This window comes from Jatropha curcas, chromosome 5, assembly GCF_041381405.1.
Source record: "Jatropha curcas cultivar XTBG-Jc1 chromosome 5, XTBG_Jcur_1.0, whole genome shotgun sequence".
Taxonomy (NCBI): Eukaryota; Viridiplantae; Streptophyta; class Magnoliopsida; order Malpighiales; family Euphorbiaceae; genus Jatropha; species Jatropha curcas.
Window position 1 is genome coordinate 5,499,902 of NC_143155.1, and position 25,108 is coordinate 5,525,009.

The window sequence follows — 25,108 nt, forward strand, 5'->3', positions numbered from 1 at the left end:
GGAAAACGATCAAAGAGAGTTTAGTATTATAATAATAGAAGTTAGACAGTTTTAAATGGAGTTTAGTGTTACAAGAATAGAAGTTAAACAATTTTAAGTGACAAATTGAAAGATAAAAAACAATAAAATGATTACCTTCTAAATTGAGGAACGACATGTGAAAATAAGCCGGGGTTTAATTGAGGAAAGTTATAGCATGACGGTAGAATTGACCCTTAAGCTTAAATTCAGGGGTAATTTGGACCGGTACAACTCTACCCTTTCGGTTCCTTTCTTTCCCTCCTCTCTCTTTCTCACTCAGTTTCATTCTTCGACACAGTCAAGCTTACAGTTTTCTTTCTATTGCAAGAAAATGGAGAAGAAGAAGAAACAAACTACTTCTCAAAGAAACGACACAAAACCAAAGTCTTTTGGTGCCAACGCACTGAAAATCAGTGGAGACGATGCTTCCCGTCTAATTGGTAGTATAATCGAAAAGGGTATTTCAGAAAACCCACAAAACAAGCCTGTTGCTCCCGTTCCGCCGCCTAAAGTCACCGTTTTACCTTTCCCAGTGGCTCGGCACCGCTCCCATGGACCTGTAAGACACTATATGTTCTCTCTTTCTATCTTTTTACTGTCATATAATCAATGGGTTATTCATTTCAATTGGAAGTCAATATCAAATTTCAAGCACTAGCATTAGTTTTATTGGTTTCAGAAATCGTAACTTTGTTGTTTGACTGCTAGAAAATGTACAGCTATTTCAGAACGTGGGTTTAATGAATGTGAAATTTTGCCTTTCGGTAATTTGATAGAACTTTTTGGAAAAGAGTAAAATTATGTAATTGATATACAAGCATCTGGTGAAAGTCAAGTAATAATGGAACATAGACTTGCAAATGTTAATTAATTAATTTATCTTCATTTCATCTAACTGTAGAATGATCAATGTAAATGATTTCTTTTTGCTTTGTTTTAGATGAACACAATTTGGTTAGCAGCATAAGTTTATGAACTAACGTGTTGATTCTATTTCACAGCATTGGGGTCCAACCAGTAGCAAAAATGTTGTTAATGACAATAATGAAGATGATGGGGATGAGGATGATAGGGATAATGATTCAACTGATTTTGACCCGATATCAGCTTTTGCAAACCCAGTGCAGAGGAAGCAGAAAAGGGGCTTGGATCTTAGCCAGTGGAGAGATATAATCCCAAGTGACAATCTGTTGGAGACTGATAAGTTGGAAGGAAATGGGAGACAGTTGAAGAAGACGGGAAAACAAAGCCAAGATAGCGAAGCAGTTGATAATCAGGGCAGGAAAAACATATCAGGTGATGTCTCTCCTGTTGATAAGAGTCCAGTGGAGATGTATGGGGAGCGGGATTCCAAATCTTCTATGCCTCCAATCAAAATTGGGGAATCCATGTCAAGTGATATGGATGTTGGGTCTCTCACTTCAGTGGCTGATGTGGAAATAAATAACTCGCATCAATTACATGTTCAGGAGAAAATTAGAGATGCCAACTCTAGTGTCTTCAAAAGTGAAGAAGGATCTGTCAAAAGCTTGTCCATTAATGATGTCACTGAAGTACAACTTGAGAAAATGAAGAAGGTGGATCCTGTATTAGCAGAGATGCCAAGTAAGCGAACTTGTAAAACTTCAAATATGGTTTCTAGTTCTAGTTTAAAAAATTTTGGAATTGAACAAGAATTCATGTCTCTTGAAAGTGAAATTGATGCTGAGAATCATGCGCGGTTGAAGAGTATGTCACCTGAAGAGATTGCAGAAGCACAGGCTGAGATAATGGGGAAGCTGGACCCTGCATTGATAAACTTATTTAAAAAGCGGGGCCAAGAAAAAATGAAGCCACGAAATCTCTCAAGGTCAGATAAAGCCATTAATGGTGAACTTGGTACTACTCTACGTGAAGATCAAACAACCAAATACTCAAATGTTTCTTCACATGTGAAGAATGATAATTCTGATACTGTGAAAATAAGTACGTCAATGGATAAAAAGAATGGATCAAATAATGGTTCAGTGCAGGATTTAGGTCTAAGTGATGGCACCATGTGGAATAGTTGGAGCGACAGAGTTGAGGCTGTTCGGATATTAAGATTCTCTATAGAGGGGAATGTTATTGCGGCTGAAACAGAAACTGGTAAGCATTCAAGTGATTCTGTTGCTTTTTTGTATGTTCTTATTTCCATGATAGTTTCTAGTTGGGCTTTTTCACTCTTTGGTTTTATTTTTAAAATTCCAACTTTCTTGTTTGCCCAGGAAAAAAAATAAAAACTTTCTTGTATGGGCAAATTCTTTTCTGTCATTAGGTTTTTTGGCGCTTGAATGTCAGATTTGGTCATGCATTTATAGATTTGTGTCTTTGTTGTATTTATAACTGAGCATTGACCTAGTGACACTTTTTCGAGTGAATGAGAATCAGAAATGAACATGCAATTTTATGTATTTAATCAAGCTCTTTTTAAGGGTAAAACCTTAAGTAATGTAATTCTTTTGTATTCAATTTAGTTTTGTTATTACTGAAGGAACTAATATGCAGCAAAAGGTGGTATGAGGAGTTGTTATGGCTTTACTTTTATGATACTTGCCCAAATTAAATGAACAGTGCTTATTGAGAGTTTAGAAGTACAGTTCTTTATGTGCTTTCTGAATTGCTGTATGTTTTGGAAAAATCTTGCAATTTGTTGGCTTTTAGGATGTAATATGACAGTTCTTTTCCTTGCATTTCTGCCTGTTTGTAAAAGAATGCAAAAATGTGTTTGCTTCCAAGTGATAATGACTATTTGGTTTCCTTTTTTTTTTTTTTTTTTCAAAGTTTCACAGCATTGTCAAAATTCTCATTTCATCTTGAGCAAAAGTTGTTGAATTTCTTACACATTATTATTATTTGCATTAGACTTACAAGTCAATTGGTTCTCAATCAAATTGCTTAGCCCATTGGTGAAGATGAGCCCAAAGGGGGAATAATTTTGTACAAAGCCTAAACTGCTAATTTGATCATAACCTCCCCTGGTCCTGTGGGTTATAAACCCAACATTATTGTTTGCTGTGCACTTTAGACACAATCACGTCATGCAAGGGGGGACAAGAGATGTGACTCTTTTTTTGTTTGTGTTTCAGGTGATATATCCATCGGCAATAAGGATAGTACTGTAAGTGTTTCTGAACGTGACTTTCTGCGGACTGAGGGTGACCCTGCTGCAGTGGGTTACACTATCAAAGAAGCTGTTCAACTCACTAGAAGTGTAGTAAGTTAATATAGTACCTTGTTCCTCAATTACTTTCAATCAAGTAAAATAAAATTTTGATTGGGTTCTACACATAAATTGAGATATATATTTATGTTGTTGGATATTTTGTTGGTTAAACAGAATATAAACTATATTTTTCTTCTGTCTGATCCTTTTGATGACATGAGTTGTAAAGAAATAATTGTTCCCTCTTTTTCTGTACCTACCCTACCTTTGTTTGCAATAGGTCTTAGCGTAGCTCTCTCATAATGTTTATTGTTTTTGCTATATATTTGTTGTCCTCTTGTGTACTCATTTTGTTCGTTACAGATTCCAGGACAACGGGCCCTTGCATTGCATCTCCTTGCATCTGTGCTTGATAAAGCAATATACAACATTCAACAAAATCAAGTTGGGTGTACACTAAAAAATGCTAATCTAGTTGACAAGTTGAATGATTGGGAAGCTATTTGGGCTTATGCACTTGGACCTGAACCTGAGCTTGTTTTATCATTAAGGTGAATTCTGAATACTGCTAATGCCAATTCTCATTGCCTCTTGGTCATGACTGATTTTTTCCCTTTATTTACATCAAAGGTGTAATTAACCATATGCTCTGTTGATTTTTAGGATGTGTCTCGACGATAATCATAGTTCTGTCGTTTTAGCTTGTGCAAGAGTTATCCATTGTGCACTGAGTTGTGATTTGAATGAAAACTTCTTTGATATCTCAGAGGTAAAGTTTTTTTTTTCTGAAGTCTTTTCCTTGTATCATAGCATTAATTGGCATTTAGTCTGACTTCTTGTACTTCCAGAGAATAGCAGTCTATGAGAAAGTTATTTTCACTGGCCCTGTATTTAGAAGCAAACCAGAGCCCAATGTTGGTTTCCTTCGTGGTGGCTTTTGGAAGTACAATGCAAAGCCTTCCAACATTCTAACTTCCACCAAGGATGTAATTGATGATGAGACTGAAGGGGAACATACAATTCAGGACGATCTTGTTGTTGCTAGTCAAGATTTTGCTGCTGGTTTGGTTAGGATGGGAATCCTTCCAAGAATGCTGTATCTTTTGGAGGTAAGCATGATCGCATTGACTTGAAGAAAGAAAATCTGCTCATGTAAACTGCAAGGGTTTTGAGATTTTCTCATAATCCCTGAATAACATCCGAGATATCTGAAACAAAACTTAACACTTATTTGGATGCACAATTTCTTCACTTCTCCCCTTTTATGCATTTCAATACAGGTCTTGCATGCCAATTGATGTTAAACTTGAATGAGATTGCCAAAATAATTTTGGAAAATTGCAACTTGAAAAAAGATTAAAAGAATAATTGTAGTATTCTGGGCGTGTTGGCTCTCGTAAGAATGCGCGTAAAATATGGTATGAGCATCAGGTGTGGAAACTCTGAAGATGTAGGCACCGGGATGGGTAACTCACTCGAGGTCATAATACATATAATTTGGAGAAATGGATATCTTAGTGTTCATTTATTTTGATTATAGAATTCGATTCATATATAATCACAATAATATATAATTGGTGTCATCTTTCCATTTTTTGATAAATAGTTAAAGGTGAATTATTTTGGGGGATTTGCATGAGGACTTGGTGGATGTGAATGTGGTATTATTGATGCACAGATATTATAAAAAAGTTCTTCCAATGTACTTTTTAGACATGTCTTTCTTTGTATCATTTAGGGGAGAAAATGAGGAAGCAACAGCTTCTTGGATATCTCAATTTGTTGATATTTATAGGAGACAGTAATGACTCACCTAAGAATGAAATGATATTGTCATCCTTATCACTTTGGATAAGTATGATATGATTGCAAACATGTTTTAGTTCCAAAAGGAAGGGTTCCCGTATTTCCACTTAGAAAGGGTTCTGATATTGTGCTTATTGCAGTTGGATTTGTAGTTTTCTAATATATGTTCATATCTTTGGTTCCAGGCTGACCACAATGCAACTTTAGAAGAATACATAATTTCTATACTTATCGCAATCACAAGGCATTCCCCAACTTGTGCAAATGCAATTATGAAGTGCCATGGACTTGTTGATACAGTTGTTCGGAAATTCACTATGGCTAACGCTACAGAAATTCATCCTATTAAGATAAAGTCTGTTAAACTTTTGAAGGTAAGCTGGTAGTTTCTCATATATTTCCAGACTGCTTTCTAATGGTATTTATTCCTTATTATTTTTCATTAGTCAACTGCTCTGGCACTCTATCCAAGAAAAATTTATGTTGGTGTTCTACTTTTGTGTAAAACAGGTATTGGCTCAATCTGACAGGAACAATTGCTCGGTATTCATAAACAATGGGTCTTTTCAGGCTATGATTCAGCATTTGTTTCGGTACACTTCCTCCCTTGACCATTGGGTGAAGTCTGGAAAGGAAAGCTGTAAACTTTTATCTGCTTTAATGGTTGAACAACTACGTTTTTGGAGGGCCTGCATTGATTATGGGTTCTGTGTATCATACTTTTCAGATATCTTTCCGGCCCTGTGCTTGTGGTTGAATCCTCCTACATTCAACAAACTTCTGGAGAACAATGTTCTTAGTGATTTTTTTTGTGTCTCTCGGGAGGCATATCTTGTTTTGGAGGCCTTGGCTAGAAGGCTTCCAAGTTTCTATTCACAAAAGCATCTAAGCAATCAAATCTCAGATTTTGCTGGTGAAGAACTAGAAACCTGGTCTTGGAGTTTTGTTACTCCAATGGTTGATTTGGCTTTGAAGTGGATAGCATCTAGGAATGACCCTTATGTTTCTAAACACTTTGAGAGCGAAAATGGAATTAGGAGTGGCCTTGCTTTCCAAGATTTGTCAGATAGCTCATTCTTGTGGGTGTTTTCAGCTGTCATGCATATGCTTTCCACATTGCTTGAAAGAGTGAATGCAGAGAAAACCATGAGTCCCCAAGGAAGTAGCAAGCAGGTACCATGGTTGCCAGAGTTTGTTCCTAAGATAGGACTTGAAATTATTAAAAACCTGTTTTTAAGTTCCAATGGCACAGAGGATCAAGGAGACGGAAAATTTGTTAAGGAACTTTGTCATTTGAGACAGAATAGTAAATTTGAATCATCATTAGCTTCTGTGTGTTGCCTTCATGGACTTCTCCGGGTTATTACTTCGATTGATAACTTGATCACCATGGCTATGAATGAAATCCATAGCCATCCATCCAAAGGTTATAATTTCTCAAGAGAAGGGAAAATACTTGAGGATGGAATATTGAAGAGTTCTATGATTGAATGGAGATGTGTGCTCAATGTTTTCATGAAGTTCGTGGGATCAGAGTGGCATGCCGTGCAGTCCATTGAGGTTTTTGGTAGAGGAGGACCTGCTCCAGGGCTGGGGGTTGGCTGGGGTGCCTCTGGTGGAGGATTTTGGTCAATGACTGTTTTGTTGGCTCAAACAGACGCCAGATTACTAATTTACATGCTTGAAATTATTCAGATGGTGTCTATCACAGAATTATCAAGAGATGAAGAGATGGCTTTTGCTATGCATAGAGTTAATTCTTTGTTGGGAGCATGCTTAATTGTTGGGCCAAGGGATAGGATTGTGATGGAGAATGTGTTAGACATTTTGCTTCAAGTACCTGTTCTCAAGTATCTTGATTTCTGTGTGCAGCGTTTTCTTCCATCCAATCTGAGGATGAAACCATTTAGATGGGAATATAAAAAGGAGGACTATTTGCACCTCCGTGAGATATTAGCTTCTCACTTTAAAAACAGATGGTTGTCTGTCAAAAAGAAATTGAAAGCCACAGATGAAAATATTTCTTCTGGGAACAAAAGTCTTAAAAAGGGAAGGGTTTCTCTGGCCACCATACATGAGGACTTGGATACATCAAATATGACAAATCAAGATCATTCCTGCACTTCTTTGACTGTGGAGTGGGCTCACCAGAGATTGCCACTACCCATGCATTGGTTTCTCAGTCCTATCTCAGTCATCTCTGGTGACAAACATGCTGGTCTTCTTAGTGCTTCTGATATACCAAATCCCATGCAGGACACCGGTGACATAGTTGAAGTTGCTAAAGCTGGACTTTTCTTTCTACTAGCTATGGAAGCCATGTCCACTTTCCTATCTAGTGATGTACACTCTCCCATTCGCTATGTACCTTTAGTCTGGAAATTGCATTCATTATCTGTCATATTACTTGTTGGAATGGATGTTCTTGACGACAACAGGAGTAGGGATGTTTATGAAGCCTTACAAGACATATATGGACAACTTCTTGATGAAGCTAGATATACTAAAAGTGCTGTGCACATTTTGGATGGAAATGTGAATTTATTGTCGGAAACTGAGAAAAGAAACATGCCATACTTTCTGAAGTTTCAATCAGAGATTCAAGAGAGTTACTCTACATTTCTCGAAACACTTGTGGAGCAGTTTTCTGCTGTATCATATGGTGATTTTATTTTTGGCCGTCAAGTTGCTGTATATTTACATCGTTCCACTGAATCAGCTGTGAGACTTTCTGCCTGGAATTTACTGTCTAATGCTCGTGTTCTTGAAATTCTGCCACCATTGGACAAATGCATCGCTGAGGCGGAAGGATACCTTGAACCAATTGAGGTACTGTTGGCTGACTTTTCCAACCTTCTTTTATAGCATATTGAACAGACTTTTTTTTTAGTTTATCTTGGAGTTTATAGCTAGCTGTTAAGTAGTAGAAATTAGAAATGAACTTTGGGCATAATCGGAACAAATGAATTCTCACATTGTGTAATTCATTTGGAATTTCGTGTTTTCATATATGGTATGGAAAAAAGGGTTCATTTTGATTCCTTGAATTCAATCTTATATTGAATAAATGAATTCTGTCATTTATAAATGAATTTTATACTTTTTCATTTACACTAAATGGAGGTTGCCAAATAGTTGTGGAACTTGAGAATAATTGGGAGGTCCTGTTTACATTCATCTCTACAATAATGAGCTAAAATTTCTTATACTGAGCTGGTCTCTGCAGCTCTTTTTTTTTTTTTTTAACCCTCTGTTCATTTAATCTAAAGTTTGTATAAAGGTTCTTTTGCAGATCATTCTCCAATGTTCAGAACCTCTTTTACTTATAAAGTGATTTATTCTTTGTGCAGGATAATGAAGCCATTTTGGAAGCATACATGAAGTCATGGGTTTCAGGTGCTCTTGACAGATCTGCAGTTCGAGGATCGATGGCGTATAGTCTTGTTTTGCATCACCTTTCATTTTTCATTTTCTTTGTTGGTTGTCATGATAAGATATCACTACGAAATAAGCTTGTAAAGTCTCTTTTGAGAGACTACTCCCAGAAGCAAAAACGCGAGGTACGCAACTGCACAGCTCTTATTTATTGTTTGGTTTTTAACAGCATAAATGGGCTACTATATCAGCAAATTACTAAGGTCTGTATGCACAATAAGTTCTTAGAGTCTATCAGGTTTTACAATTAAGTCTAACAAGTTATTTTATTACAATCAAATGCTAATAGTTTTAAAATTGGCTCAATGCCAAATTATATTAGTCAACTAATAGCATTCTTTGTTTTTTACATTTCAATCCTAGAACTTTAAAAAATTACACTTTTCTGTTCCAGTCTTTCTTCTTTAAGTTGCACCTTACCAAAAAAAAAAAAAAGAAAAAAAAAAAAGAAAAAAGAACATAAAAGATGGGAACTTTCAAATCTAAAAATAATGGCAAAACATTTTTCCCCATGATATTTCCATTTATGTCTACAACTCGATTCTCTCAATATTTGCACGACACACTTCCTCAATTTCCAACCTCAGTATCCTACTAAATATTTTGATTGTTATTTATTAGTTGATATTTCTTATCTTTTGCATTATATGAAAGCTTTTTGCAGACGAAGAAAGGGAGTGAGGAAAGAAAGAAGTCTAAATGTCTTCTAAGTTTTTAGTACTGAAGTGATAAAAAAAAAAAAAAGTATTTTTGGCGTCGCCATTGACTAACAAACTGTGCTGTCAATATAACAAATGCCATTGACTAACATACTATGCTGTTAACATAACAGATGGGATCAGTGAGTACTTTTAAATTGTTAGGCTCGATTGTAAAAAACAACTTTTAGGACTTGATTTCAAAATTGAGTTTATATTTAGACTTTTGTCTTCTGGTGTATCATTAAACTTCTTTTTCATATTGACAACAGTATTTAGCAGTTCATCTAATGTATAGACAACAAATTGTTTTAGATGGAAATTGATTTGTCTTCCTATGCGTGTCGAGAGGGGAGGGAGGGGGTAGGGGTTTCTGTCACCTTAATTTCCCATGGCTGTCTGTCTTTGACCATATTATTCCACTGGGATTGCCAAATCAAATTTGCTTATATGCTTAGCTTGGATCCAGTTTCAAACTATTAACTTAATTGCTTAATATCAAATTTCTTGTTGGTCAAAAATTTCTTTATGCACGTCAGTTTCATTCACAATTCTATACGTGTGATGATTGGAACCTTAACAGAGTGCGGTTGAATTGCTTCCGTGATCTTAATTTTATGGAACTCCACACCTGGAGCAAATTCTAAAGGACTGGTGGAATTTGCTATTGAATTTTATGCAGTCTAAACTATAAAATTAAGTTGAATAAGATACCCTCTTGCTGACTTGCACCTTGGATTGTTATTTTTCTCTCTCTCTGCCTCTATCTCTCTCAAACACATACACACACACACACACACACTATCAATTATCAAAATAGAAGTAAATCTATACTCTCAAGTCTTTTTTCAGTATTTTATTCTTTAAGATAATTTTCTTATTCATTTTTTTGCTCAAACGTAATGATTATTTCAACAGGGTATTTCATCTCTATTTGAATATGTGCCGGCTTGTTCAGTTTCGTCATTCTAAATTCTGGGCATTATTCATATATAGCAACACAAATGGGAATTTATTTACTGAAAATAAAATGAAACAAATTTCTAGTTCAAGGCTTCTGACAGCATACAAGAATTTTTTCAACCAAAGTTTATGTTTTTGTTGTGATCTTTTATTTGTTCTCTAAAGCAGTAGCAAGCGCTTATCCGCCTCATACAATCTTCTTTGTTTTAATTAATCTGCGTAACTGTTTCTTGTTGGCAGGGAATGATGTTGGATCTTGTACAGTATCCCAAACCACATCCTTACAACAACAATATCGAGAAAAGATTTGAAGTACTTGCGGAAGCTTGTGATCGGAATAGTGTTCTTATGGCTGAAGTTGAGAAACTAAGGTCTGCTTTTGTAAAGAAACTGAATAGTTTATGAAGGAAAATTTGACGTGCATAAATAGAGAAAGAACAAGAATAGAGAGGAGCATGTACATAAGTTAACCTGCCGTATTTTAGCATGAATGAAAGTGGTCAAAGTTTTGAGTACAAGCTGCAAGGGGTGAGACCAAAGGTCGGTTCGGTCCAACTAAGACCAAAAAATACAAACTGAAATTGGCTTCTGAACTGAACCAGTTGGTTCGGTCAATTTTTTCGGTTTAGTATTAAACCCAACTGATAAATCTCTATTAAATCGACTCAAACTGAACAATAACTTTGCTTTAAACCGAATGGAATGATAAACTGAATCTCTTCGAATAACTGACTGTACCCAATTGATTAGTTTGGTTTTCGGTTCAATTTGGATGGTAATTTGGCACACCCGTCGGACCCGAGAAATGTATAACAAGATGATTTCTGATTAAAGGGTTAAACAACTTGTTTCAGATTCTCATTTGGCATTGGATAAGATTGTTTTGGGATGTTATACTGATGTTAAAATGCTGAACAGAAATTATAAAAATTATTTGTGTGGATGTCACATATTATAACCTTAATTTTAATGACTAAAAATTTCAAAATGTTTTTTTTTTTCAAAATTATGACAACATTTTAGAAATTACAACATAATTAAACAAAAATTTTTAAAATTGTTTTTCCCAATAATTTTCAGAAGATCTTTTTATTTTATGTAGTAATAAAATTGATTAACTAAAATTGTTAAATTCGCCAATGAAAATAGTTGAGGCTTGATTTATTAATTATTGATGATTAATTATGAACGATACTAATTAATAAGAATTGATGTGTCAATTCTTATTATGTGTATTTTTATTTTTCTTTTTAAATCACAGTTTAGTTTTTTTTTTTTTTAATAGTACACAATCAGATTCAGTAGAGATGCGATCAAAGAATCAAGCAGTAATATCATCTTCTTATTTATCTTCCTTGAGCTCTTTGTGGCTCTAAATCCATTTCAAGCACCAGTGCCCATAAAGCTTTATGTACTTCCTCTTCATGCTAATGTCAAACCCACCAGCCATCATCTCCTTAAACTCCAAAGATTGAAAACCAGAGCTACCCTTGATGAGATTCTTATCCAAGAACAACAACAAGAAGAAAAAAATGCAGGCTAGAAGCAACTTGGTATGTATTTTCCTCTTCTTATTTGATTTCTTGAAATCATTTGGAAATATTTCAATTGATCCGGTTAATTTATTGTAAATTATGTGGATTCGTTGGTTTAGGAGGTAGAGAAGAGTGTGAAAGTCAATGTTTTTAAAACTGGACCGGATACCGAATCGGCATCGTTACTGGGTTGTGGTTCGACCAAATCGACTCGAGTCGACTCGGTTTAACCAGATTTTTGACTTTCGTACAGAATTTTTTATTTTGAGTTTATAATTATTTAGCAATACTCAAATACTAAAATAGTATGTTTTTTTTTTTTTTTTTTGAATAATAATGGAAATTGCATTAATCATCCAACCTCAAAACTTGCTCAATACAAAAAGGTGGAATAGCCAACTCCTCAACCTGATCTGTCACAGAATAAGACGCTTTAGCTAACACATGAGCAACCTTATTAGCAGATCGACGAACAAAAAAGATGCTTACACTTACAATCTCAGAAATAAGACTCTTACAATCTAACACTAGAGAACCAAATGCAGAATCATCCTCATATAGGGGGTCAATCAAGGCCTGCATGCAAATTTGAGAGTCTGACTCAATAATCACGTTGGACCAACTATGCCTTTTAATCCAACTTAATGCTTCCCTAATGGCCAAGGCTTCAGCTATTAAAGGGTCAAAACTTCCATTCACCCTTTTTTGCAAAGAACCAATAAAGTGTCCTTGGGCCCAGAACCACCAAACCTAGACCCACACTATGATTGGCAAATATTGCAGCATCCACATTACATTTCACCATACCAGTAGCAGGTTTCAACCAACACACTGCCACATAATTTGCGTTGTCCATTTTACTGACCCCCTTAGCCAATAGCCAATCATTCAGCACCCTTCTTGCATAAGAGACGACTTGAATTGAGCTCCTAGACCTGCCATGCCAAACTACTTGGTTCCTTTGTTCCCAGATTGCCCACAACAGCATTAGAACAAATTGGAAGTCTTCAACCTTTATCATTTTTAACATTTCACATAGCCACGTGGTTAAAAAATAAATAAAAATAAATAACATTTCACTAAAATAGTATATTGGCTTATAGTTGTATACCACATTTCATAAAACTTTAAAAATAAAAAATAAATAAATATTTTTTATTTTTATTTTAATGATTATTATTAATAAAATTAAGTATATTGATGCACAATCTTATAACAAAATAATAATAATAATAAAATAATTAAATTGTAAAATTATTTTTTAAATGATTGTCATATATATATAATATTTTTAATAAATTATAAAACAATTTCTACATTGAAGTTAAATATTTATACATAAATTAATAGTTTTAATATCATTTAATCTAAAATTTAAATTTAATTTAATTTTTAATAAACGATCATCTTTAATTTAAATTTTTAACATTTTCTTTCTTTTAAAATATTTTATTTTAATATTAAAAAGTGAAATCATTAAAATATTAAGATTTTTTTAATATTTAATAAGATACTATGCATGAAACTCCGTACTTAATTATGACATATTAATTTAACCTTTAAATTTATTTTTCAAACGAATTACTAGTTTTTTTACTAAATAAATGAAAAAATAAGTTAAAAAATAAAAATATTTTACTTTTCATAAATATTAATATGATTAATATTAGTTCTATTATTAATTATTAGATATATTATTAAAACTTAAAAACTTATTAATTAACTAAAATGATAACTATTGTAAAAATCTATTACATTCATTGAAGCCATAAATGAGTTTATTATGTTTTTTCAAAAAAAAAAATATTCATTTTTAATTGATTTTATAGTTTTTCAAGAAAACTTTACTATTTTAAATTATTTGTATAAGTTCTTAGATAACTTTATACATACGCATGTGATTGTAATTATTATAGGTGTGGACAACTTGGGTAAACAAAAAGAAAATTAAAAGGCAAAAAAAAAAAAAAAAAAAGTAAAAAACTGGGTTTGACTGATTCAACATGGTTTTTGATTCAAATCGGTTTTACCTGGTTTTTACACTTGTCGACTTTACACGTCAAACGAGACTGAATCGATTTTTGGTTCGTAGTTGAATCGGTCTGGTTTTAAAAACACTGGTGAAAGTGTTAAATAATGCTGCAAAGACAAGAAAGGCTTAATCTGCAAAAAATCCCGAGGTTGTTGCAAAAACACCCTAATATGACCTTCATCCCCTGACACTCCAATTTAGAAATAAAATCAAAATTAGCTAGAGTTTTGAATAAAAAAACTATTAAAATGAGTCCCACCAAACTAGATTGGGTTAACTTAACAAAAGGTCTTGGACAATATCAAAACGCAATGTTTTAATCAAAATTCATTGTTTTGATTTAGCCAAGTTTTGTCAAAAACTCCTAATTACTAATTTCATCTCTCCCTACTTTTTCTTCTCCATCTTCTTCCTCAATAATGCTTGCTCGCGCCACCATCAAAGCTTCGTATCCAAGTCTTATGAACTTTTTATAAATATGTTCTTAATTCCTTTATACTTTCTTCTTTTTCACTTTTTTTTCCTGCCTATAATTTCGACAAACAACAAGGATGACATCATCATAAAGTTTTTAATTCCTCACAAATATGTCAATCTAGTATGAATAGACCATTCACTTATTATTAATCAATCTTTTTAGGTTTTCTAGTCAAATATTTTCTCTCAAATTTTCCTAACTTTTGCCTAAGCGAAGGTTGTTTGCTTATCAGGATCACATATTTTTCCATTTTTCTTTGAAATTTATTCTTTAGCAAGCTCAAATCCAATCATTTTTAAACAAAATAATATCTAAATAAATAAGCTTTCATATTGATGAGATATAAAATTATTAATCTTCATTGGAAATTCTCTTTCTTTCAAGAATCATCCATTGGCAGAGACAAGATTAGAATATCACATGTTTTCTTTTATTTAACTTCTTTTTATCTTTTGTTTTTCTTCTTTTTTTTTTTTTTCATTTTTCTTTTTCAAAGATGCCCTGTAAAAGGAAAATATAGCGTACTCTTATCCCTTCGATGTTTAAATGAGACTTCTAACACTTTCATAGTTAATTTTCCTTGTAACGCCCTAATTTCAAGATTTACCTCTCATTATTCTATTTTACCCTCATCATAAGTAGCCCGATTTTACTAACTCTTTCCTTCATATCAAATTCTATTTTGAGCCCACTAGCTAGAAATTATTTTCTCTTTTATCATTCTTTTTTCTTTTTCTTTGTCTTTTTCTTTTTCTTTTTCCTCTCTCTCTCTCTCTCTCTCTCTCTCTCTCTCTCTCTCTCTCTCTCTCCATTAAATATTTGGTCAAGCAAAAATTATAAATGAAGCAATATTCAAAATAAGATAAACAAATTTATTTGAAATTAAAAACTAAAATGACATAAACCTTGTCTGGAAAACGAAATGAAAACAGAAAACGACTATCATAAAGTAATTTTAGCCTCTTTCTCATAACTTCCGCTTAGCATGCCCCCCAGATGCTTCTCATATCAACATATTATCTTGGCTCTTAGGATTTAGGATAGTACCAGAGTCAATCAAGTTTTGGACTTTATGTTTGAGACGAAAGCATTGGTTGGTATGATGACCAGGATTCTAGTGAAAAAGGCAGTACACATTAGGATTAAAGTTCTTAGGTAGGGGATTGGGTAAGGGTTTCTTATCCAAAGGATAAATAGATCTTTCTCTCTCAACTCTCCATAAACCACCGGTAGGGCCTTGCCTAAATTTGAAAATCTCCTTTATTGGCTAATGAAATTCACTTCAATTAAATTTTGCTCTCATGACTAAGTACCACCTTCTATAATATGCAACATGTCCTCAACTTGAACTCCTAAAATTATAAACCTGATTGAAATTCTCACAGGGAATAAAGCACAATTTCACATAAATAGGCCTAACAGTACCTTTTACAAAAATCTTTATTTGTTCTTCAACACCAAGCCTATTCCTCATTTATGATGCCTTAATATGCCACCTTATCAAGTAATTAATAAAAGATTCATTATGTTTCTAGCGAGTGGTTTCCAGATCCCTTAATGTCACATCCAATTGGGTAATATATTCATATTGTTTTATGAAATTATTGGACAGTTTATCCCAATCTTCTTTTACCTTCTTATCAAGATCATGGTACCAATTTACAGTAGCCCCCAGAAAATGACAAAGGGAACAATCTTAGAATTTGTTATTCAGACAATTGAGTAGCACCCATCACTGTAGCATATTATCTTAGATGTGTTCTTGGATCTTCTGTAACATCGAACTTAGTCAAATCTGGCATCTTGAAAGATTTTGGCAATGTTTCATCGTCTCTACACTTGAAGTCATCTAAGTTAGCCAAGGGACTAAACCTTTATCTTTCAGCATGAGTTGAATTTTTCAAATTGTTTGGCTAAAATCTCAACTTTATCAATTTTAGCCGAAGGTTGGGTCAGATTTTGAGCTTTTGCAAATTGCTTCTCTTTCTTGGCCTTTTCTTGAAAATTTTCTTCATCTTGTCACTCATCTATTTTCTCTTCTTATTGCAAGTTAGAACTTTCCCCCTTTATCTCTCCTATTAAATACTCACCTTCATGGTTGGTAACGAGCCGGCTTTGACTAAACTGCCTCAGTTTTTCATTCATTGAGAATAATTGTTCTTGCATAGCTGTTAGCTTAGGTTCTAAGAAGCTATTCATCATTTCCTTTAATTGCTCATTGTCATCTCCATTGGTCTTTGATTGGGGTAAGCTAACTTGAATGTGGAAAAAATAGTTAATGGGCTTAAGCTTGCTTGGATATGGAGAATTAGTGGATGAAATAATGTTTGGGCTAATTGTTGGGTGCAAATATCACTGAATGCTTTGATGTTGTCTTTACTAATTGATCTTCAGTTCTTAGCCAAAAAAGATAGCTAAAAACTCCTCTTAGAAACAATGATGGCTATGATAAAATGTATGCATGAATGCACTTTTACAAATTGAGCAAAACAAAAAATACATAAGCGTCCTTTCAACCTTATTTCTTCCACACATGTAATAAGTCATAGTCCAATTGCTACCCTAGGATTTAGGTTTGGGCCCAAGAACCAACTTAGGGAACTTAGGCTTGAATTAAGACTCCCAAACGAATAAAATAATTTATGGCCTAATACTTTAAAATATAAAAGCCCAATTTTAGAAGTCCACTTGCAAATCCAAAAAGGGTGTAAGGCCTTTGGACTACTTTAAATGCGAAAGTATATTTAGAGATAATGAGCCATAAAATGCAACACATTAATTTGGAAGTCTTAAGGAAAATTTCTAAGGTAACTACATGGGCTTTGTATGCCTTATAAGGCTTAGGTTCCCATAAGCAAGAATCGAGCCAAATCCTTCCATTAAGTTTTGTGATTTAACCCAAAGATACAAACATATTTGTCTATACCCAAAGGTACATGCTTATAGGTGATATGTGCTAACTAAGGAATCAATAGGTCGAATGGAGCTAAAGATTTTGAGGATCAAAGGTGCTTGTGTGCAAGCATTGTGATGCAAGGGCTAAAAATTAAAGACATTCCAAAATTAAATAAAGCAAATAATTGAAATCAACTTCTCTATCCCCAGCAGAGTCGCCACTGTGGGCTTTTGCCTAAAAAAACGGCTTTGCACTGTGTCAAGGCCAAAAGCCCAAGGGAAGATGGAATGTGTCAATGAAATATCCCGAATTTTTATTTTCAAAACTTTAGAATTTTTATTAAATCAAAAATCTGAATTTTTGATAGTATGGGTTGTTAAGACCGAGCAATTCTAACTTTAGCCCAAATTTGAATTGAGCCCAAGCCCAAAAAACAGAATGTCCGGAAATTTCGATGAAATAAAATGGAACTCTACTATATAAACTAATTATCCTAAATTAACTTATTGTTATTATTATTGTTTGTACTATTAGAAAGTAAATTGAAGAGATGTTTTATGACCCAACTAAGATAATGAAATAAATCAAACCGGACCCGAAAATCAATTAAATGTGTCTGAAACCACACGAATAATCTGAAAACCAAATGAAAAACCTGAAAGCTGAACAAAAATCGAGCTAAATCGTTGAGTTGGACCAAACCGGTTCGAACCGAACCGGAATGGCCTAGAAGCCTCTCGACCCTACCTCTCTTCTTTTTCTTTCTTCTTCTCTTCTTCTTCTTCTCCACGCGATCCTCTCTGCCTCTCCTTCGATCTCCGTTTCCGGCCACCGCAAGATGAGCACAAGGTGGCGGACGACTCACCGTGTGCTGCTGACTGCGTTTCCAGCCTCCTCTCACGCGAACGGAGCTCCAGTGGCGCGATCGGACCTCCTCTTGCAAACCACACCTTGCTCTTCCATTGTCAGGCGAAATCTCACCGTTCAGTCGATCTCAGGCGACGGGAAGGGTGTCAATCGACTCCTAATCACCTCTAGAACATTTCCCTTCCATTAATTTGTGACTTTGTTTGAGTTTTGAGGAATCACCATGGATGGCGGCTTGAAGGCGACTGTGGAGGTTGATCCGGCCAAACGAGCCACTGGCTCAACAAATTGATAGCAGATTTGGATTCCTCACGAAAATTGGAGTCGGGTGGTGGTAACCTTGCAATTTTCTGGGCGGTTTCACTTTTCCGACCACCGCGCACGGCGGCGATGGCGCCGGTCCGGCGACCGGCCGGCGACACTCTGGCGAGGCTTTAAGAGGCAGAATGCTCTCCTCTTCGCGCGGATCACGGAAATAAAATCTGATTTTCAATCGGTACACTCTAAAGCTTAATTTGCAATTTTTGAATAAATCTCAAATTAATTAATTAATTAATTTAATTAAGTATTTAAATAAATTAAATTGGATATTGTTAAATGTATTTTATGAATATTAATGATAACTATAAGATCGGTATTGAAATATAAAGTCCTAGCTAATAATAATGTAAGTAAATTTTAGAAATTGTATTAATAAGTAAATAGTTATAGAATAATTAATTATAATGAGACTTTAGTTTGATTAAAAATGTGCCCGACGAATAGACTGTGTGAATTGAATAAAAGAATGAATGATGGTTATGGCTGACGGATCAGTTAATGTGAATTGCCCGATGAATGCGCTGTGTGTTGACATATGGTTTATGTAAAAATTTGGATAGTCCAGTTATAGGAAAAATGCTGCCGAATTTTTAATAAAACACTTAGTGAAGAATTAAATTAGTTATATTCTTAATAAGTAGCAACGACTAAAACTTTAGGTATTATTATTAGTATTATTTTCATTAGGAATATCATTATTATTATTATAACTAGAAATTTTATCTAAAGGTTATAAATTAGAATAAATAAATAAAGGAGAAACTATATATAGAGAGAAATATACATTTTAGTTTGGTATGTGAGTAAAGCAAATAGTAACCAAAACTAATAATTAAGGTAAAGGTACGTTCCTTGAATTAGACCTCTAATGTAGAATTTTCTTATTATGTTAGATGTTTGTAAGCTCCGAAAGGTGGAGACAAATGCTGGAAGCGTGCAGTAATAAAGATAGTCCTTTAAAGGACAATAAAGAACTGTGAGTAGTGTTAGATAATTCGCATCATCCGCCTGCATTCATGCATTCACGGCTAAATGTTATCATGCATTATGGCCATATTGTGATGCACTATTTGTTGATATTAAATATTGCCTGATTACCTGTGATGTGATATTGCTGTGTCTTGTTTGTGTGGAATTGGGATGAAGTGGGTCACCATGGGTTTGTGAGACTGTTTCTATTATACGGATCCTGATTCTGATTTCTGTTATATTCTGTTACTACTATATGGATCCTGATTCTGATTTTTGTTAGCCGGGTAAATGGGAGATCAGCGCCCCCGTGTGCACCTGATAATTCTGTCTATTCTGAAACCACAGGTTGGCTTTTTTATTTGGGTGCACCTGATAATTTAGATCTGATGGCAGCTCACAGGGTGGCCTCCTGTTTGAGCGCCTGAAGATCTAGATTGGATGGAGACGACCGGGTTGCCTCCTGTTGGTATTTTTAAAAAAAAAAAAAAAAGAGAGAGAGATTGGCAAAATAATGAGAGGACCGGTCGTGTGAGGATTATACCGGCAAGCCAGAATGGGGGATTGTCTCCCTGGTGCACATGTGAGTGGATGGGCCATGTGGGAGGAAGGCTCATCGGGTTTCGGTGACTCCACTGACTAATTTCCACGTGATATGATTACATGAAGGTGATGATAATTGTGATTGCTATTGGATTGCCATTTGTGTGACAAATTGCATGATCATAAAATTAATCGGTGACCCGATAAAAATATTTTTAGCATCTGTGTGATTGTGTGGGATGAGAGGGTTATCTAACCCTACTCACTGAGTCTAGTACTCACCCCCCCCCCCTCCAACCTCCCCAGGTAATAGATGGAAAGAAGAACCCTGGAGTCCAATCGAACGAATGAGATACGGATCGATAGGAGTAATAATTATTGTATTGAATATGTAAATGCAAAGGATAGCGAATTATGGAGTAGAGTTCCGCAATTGTATTCAACTGGGTTGTAAATGAATAAATAGAGTGTAGACATTTATTATATGGATTGTACTTTGGATATATTTGTGAAATAAATTATTGGGCCTGAATCCACAATTGTGAATAGAATGCGAGTTTTAAGTAATACAGGCTTACTACGGGCTTCGGGGGCCTTAAGCCCACCCAGGTCCTAGTGCCGGTCTGGTCTATGGAAATGGGTCGTGACAGTCAAGGTCCACCCAGAAATTGGAATCGCCACCCAGATGAAACCTACGACAATTACCACGCAACGATTAGATTCCTCGCAGAGCGCCCAACCGCTTAACCAAAGTCTGGATAAAGAAGTTAGGTGTGGGCTTGGGGAGGTTTTAGGCGCCCAAGCCCACCCGACCATGACGCCAACTTCCACTTTGTTGGTTTATCTAATTAAGGGTTAATTTTAATTTTTAAACCTAATTAGTTAATAAAAATCCTTTTGAAGATATTTTAATTTTGAAAATCAAAAAATTATTCTTTCACATTGATATGATATAAAAAATCAAAAAATTATTCTTTCACATTGATACGATATAATCACAAACATAAAAACAAATTAAGTGTCTGCAATAAATAATTAAACATACAAAGAAAAAAAGGGAGGAGAAACGAATTACATCCCAAAAGCAATTAATCCTACAACTAATTAATTACATCTTTTTCAAGAGATAAATAAATAACCTACAACTAATTAATTACAAATCTTTTTAAAAATAATCTACAACTAATCAATTACATTCCCACAAATAATAAGTAAATAAATAAATAATTTAATCAAACAATCTCAACCATTCATCTAATTTGAATGTAACATACACCCTAAACCATTCATCTAATAACTATATATAATAACCAAATAAATAATAAAATCCCAAATAATTAATTACAAATTAAAAAATAAGATAAAGACAAAAATAATTTAAATTATGATGCAAGTAAAGAATTGACACTAGTTAAATTAAACTTATCATAACTCAACCAAAAAAAATTTTAAATCAAATAAAATTACTTAAATTATTAAAAATAAAAAAATAAATTTGGAAGGTCAAAATTAAGATAACTAAGAAAAATGTAATGTAACAAAATGAATAAATTAAAAATTAAACACTAAAGACATTCAAAACCATTAATTGGTGTGCTGCCTCTGATCAACTAGTGCGTAAAGAATTTTTACTGGTACGTAAGACTTAACAACATGTGTGTAAGCCTCTTACGTACTAGTTTATAACTGATAAACAAATGAGTAACTAGTGCGTAAAGAATTGTTACTGATACATAAAGCTTAATAATATGTGCATAAGCCTCTTACGTACCAATCTACATATGATTTAAACAAACGAGTTTCAACATTTTTTAAGGATAAAAATCATTCAATCAATTTAGAAAACTCATATTCTTCACTTATACTAATATCAAATTAGTTAGAAACATCTCAGATTCACTTTTAGAATAAAAAAATCATAGTTAAACAATTATCTCCATAAAAGAACAAGATTTAAATAAAGAAATTGAATGATATCAAGTAACTCATCAAAACTACTTAAGAGAATAAAATATCTTTGGTTTAGATTAGATTTTTTGAGTTTGAGCACCTGAATCTAAACGCTTACAAGGTATGATTCACAGTCATGAACTATTTTTGACTAATACAATCAAATTCTCATAAATCATAGATAAGGATGGGAAAAAATAGAATGGATTTTAGATACATTGATGCTCTCAGTTTAGGAAATTTTGTTTACCTTTTATCAATTCTTGAATTAATTTTCATTGATTGATTGTTCGAGATACGATCCTCTTCTTCATGTTGAGAAGTTCTCGTTTTTCTCCCTTTCCTCTTCTGCTATTGCCTCTTTTTCTTTCTTTATTTTGCTGTTATTTTTTATTATGTTTCTCCTTTGTTTTAGTTTCATGTTTTTGTCCTTTTTTTTCTCCCTTTTTCTTTTCTTTTTAACGTGCTCTACCCCTCTTTTCTTAGTGTCTTTTTTTTCACATTAATTCCCCTCCCCTTTTCCCTCTCTCATAGTTTTTTATTTATAGTTGATAATGTTCTTCCTTTTTTCAATCCCCTTAGACTCCTCTTCTCTCCTTAATCCTTATCTCTCCTTTTCTTTTTTCTACAACTCTCTTTTATTTATCCACAAATAATTACTAATTATTTTTGAATTTTATATTTTTGGGATATCATTAATAATTGTTGGGCTTTTACTAATTGTTTTTAGGCTTTAAATATATTCTTAACCAAATCCAAAATTCAATTATAAAACATAGCCCAATATATGTAGAAAAATAATAATCATGCAATCTGAAAAATTACCAATGTTAATTAATTAGGGAATCAAAAGACTTTCATCATCAACCATAAGGGTAAAAATCGAGCGTTAACAAAGGGCCTGGAAACCTGTTTGGTTGAGGAGAAGTGGTGTGCGCCTACCTCCTAATGGTGTGCGCCATTTAGAAGTAAGGTGAGCCACTTCTCAGCAGCCAAACAATTTTGGACGATCCTAGATTCCTCTCATGTTCAAGCCCTTAAGAGGTGGATTTGAACCACTGAGTTGAAGAGAAATGAATATAAGACAAAGTTAAGCTCTCAGATTTTACCTTATTTAGATTGAAACACAAATTTTGAGTAATAATGTTGAAGAACAACCTTAAGAACTCAAAACTTGATCCAAATCTTGAGCTTGGCTGATGATAGTTTTGTGTGGATTTCATGGTATTGGTGACTGTTTTGATTGTTAATGAATAATTGAATGTTTAATGAGAGAAAACTAGTTTTCAGTCTAAAAACCCAAGTGTATAAAAAATGTTTTCTTTGATCACCAAAAATCTAAAATCCCCTAAACTCTTTATATAGTGGTGGGGTATTTATAGAAAAAATGTGATAGTTACCCTAATTTCTAGGGCTTAGGTGGCAAAAACTATTGGTTGGCCCTAAAATTCAGTAGTGCCTATTTTACGGAAAATCAATTTGGGTGGCATGTAAATCGAGATAGTGTGCCAGGACGCGTTTCGGGCATACCCGTGATTCTTTTCGGATCCTATTTTAACGTGAAACCTCCCTGGAAATCGAAAAACATAAAAGGACCCGATACCTTTCTCACTTTAACCTTAGGTTATCATATCAAGAATCGATCCCGTTGGGTGTCCAAAAACTGAATTTTAATTAAAAAAATGTTATCATCACTAAGCTTGTTAGCAGGGTGAACATCTATAGTTTACCCCACTTTGATGATATTTTGTTTTTTGTATAATGTTATCAAAATGTAAAGTAGATGCATAAGTAAGAAATACTTGCCTTCCAAATTTTGTAAAAATTACCGCGTCTGTGTAGCCAAGGTTTGTTTCCTTTAGATGGTTTGATGATATAAATGCATCACTTTGGAGGGATTGATATGAAGATGCTCCACGTTGGATGGCTTGATGTTGAAAAGCATCACTTTGGACAGTTTGATTTGAGAAATGCACCATTTTGGATAGTTTGATATTGAAAAGCGTTAGTTTGGACGGTTTGATATGAGAAGTGCGCCACTTTGGATGGCTTGATCTGTAATGATGCGTCACTTTGGACGACTTGATGAAAAATGCGCCACTTGGGACCATTTGAGGTAATCTTACATGTAAAAAGCAATTTTTGCTAAACAAAAAAGAGGCCTTTGGCGTGTAGGTTAGTATTAAAATTTCATGATTATGCCCGAAAAAGCATGCACATGTGAAAAAGTGACTTTGCATAAGAAATATGTTATTTGCGTGACTTTGCACTAAAATTTATGATTGTGTGTGCTTTACACAAAATGTGATTTTTGAATTTAATGCGCTTGTCATGCAAATCGAGAAAATTTACCTGTTGATTGAAAAAATTACCTGTGACCAGCATCTATGCCCTTGCTTAGGTGATGAGTCAAAATGAATTACCGGCTAAGCATAAGAGTTGTGTTGCAACAATTGAGCCAGAAACCCTAGTTAACCCAAAAGGTTCTTACATAAAGGTTTGAAACCTTTATAACTTCAGTTAATCTTTTTCAACCTCTTTCAAATTCTCTAAACTCATTTATCTCTTTCTTTAAAAAACCCTAGCTTTCGATTATGGTCGTTGAAGCAGGATCGCAATGGATTCTCAAGGGCGAGGTCATGGACCCTCAAGCTCATAATATGAGTGTCAGGATGTGGCTATTGGAATACATGCCATGGTAGGGAGGCTTCGTCACTTTACATATGGTATGGAGGGGCATTTATGCTCCAAAATATTTACCGAGGTACTTTCTAACTCGACCTTGTGGAATATTTACTGTAAATTACAACTAATCTTAAGGCATCAATTAAATAATTTAATGATTATTATTAAACTACTCGATTCAAAATTCATATTAAGGCATTGTTTTGCAACGACTCTTGAGCTAGCTTTTAGCGTTTAACATAGCTTTTAGAGTTTGAGAGAGCTTTTATGAAATGTTATACACTCTAACATTTAGCATTTCATAGAGATGAATTATTTTATTTTTTGATAATCATACCCATTGTTTTTTCACCTCAATTCAACTAATTAAATAACTAATATCATTTTTTGTCATTTTAAGTTAAACAACTATTTTATCGAACATTTCTAATTTAAATCTCTATAAATAGCTACTAGCTAATAGCTAATAGAACAGTTACCAGCTACTATAACAGTTAATAACTATTAAAACAGCTAACATTATCAAACAGACCCTAAGAAAGCACTCAATTATTTTATGCCCATTCAATATATATACTCTTGTTGTGGTTGGGAAAATTGAAAAATGAAGTAGTCTATCAACAAGGACTAAGCTATATTTCTTCTTTTGGTAATGAAAGTATTTCCAAATAATAATATGTCATCCTTGTACACTATAACACCTTGTACACTATAACAGTTTCTCT

The 25,108-nt window shown here is 33.9% G+C and overlaps 2 protein-coding genes across 3 annotated transcripts; one reads left to right on the forward strand and one right to left on the reverse strand.

Moving 5' to 3' along the window:
• Positions 1-238: 238 nt before the first annotated feature.
• On the forward strand, positions 239-10,625 carry IYO (RPAP1-like, carboxy-terminal protein). Of its 2 annotated transcripts, none has more exons than XM_012219106.4 (10): positions 239-580; positions 1,023-2,148; positions 3,129-3,256; positions 3,569-3,756; positions 3,869-3,974; positions 4,054-4,314; positions 5,197-5,385; positions 5,522-7,840; positions 8,362-8,571; positions 10,348-10,625. In XM_012219106.4, exons 1-10 carry the CDS (start codon positions 353-355, stop codon positions 10,510-10,512), a joined length of 4,920 nt encoding a protein of 1,639 aa, XP_012074496.1. In that variant the 5' UTR covers positions 239-352; the 3' UTR covers positions 10,513-10,625. The 2 variants fall into 2 exon arrangements, with proteins under 2 accessions (XP_012074496.1, XP_020535690.1); XM_020680031.3 differs by lacking the exon at positions 239-580 and having other exon boundaries at positions 1,492-1,626; positions 1,715-2,148.
• Positions 10,626-11,990: 1,365 nt separating this feature from the next.
• Positions 11,991-12,663, reverse strand: LOC149496118 (uncharacterized). The gene is made up of 2 exons (XM_089721281.1): positions 12,388-12,663; positions 11,991-12,218 (listed from the first exon to the last, which is right to left on the reverse strand). Exons 1-2 carry the CDS (start codon positions 12,661-12,663, stop codon positions 11,991-11,993), a joined length of 504 nt encoding a protein of 167 aa, XP_089577407.1.
• Positions 12,664-25,108: the final 12,445 nt, after the last annotated feature.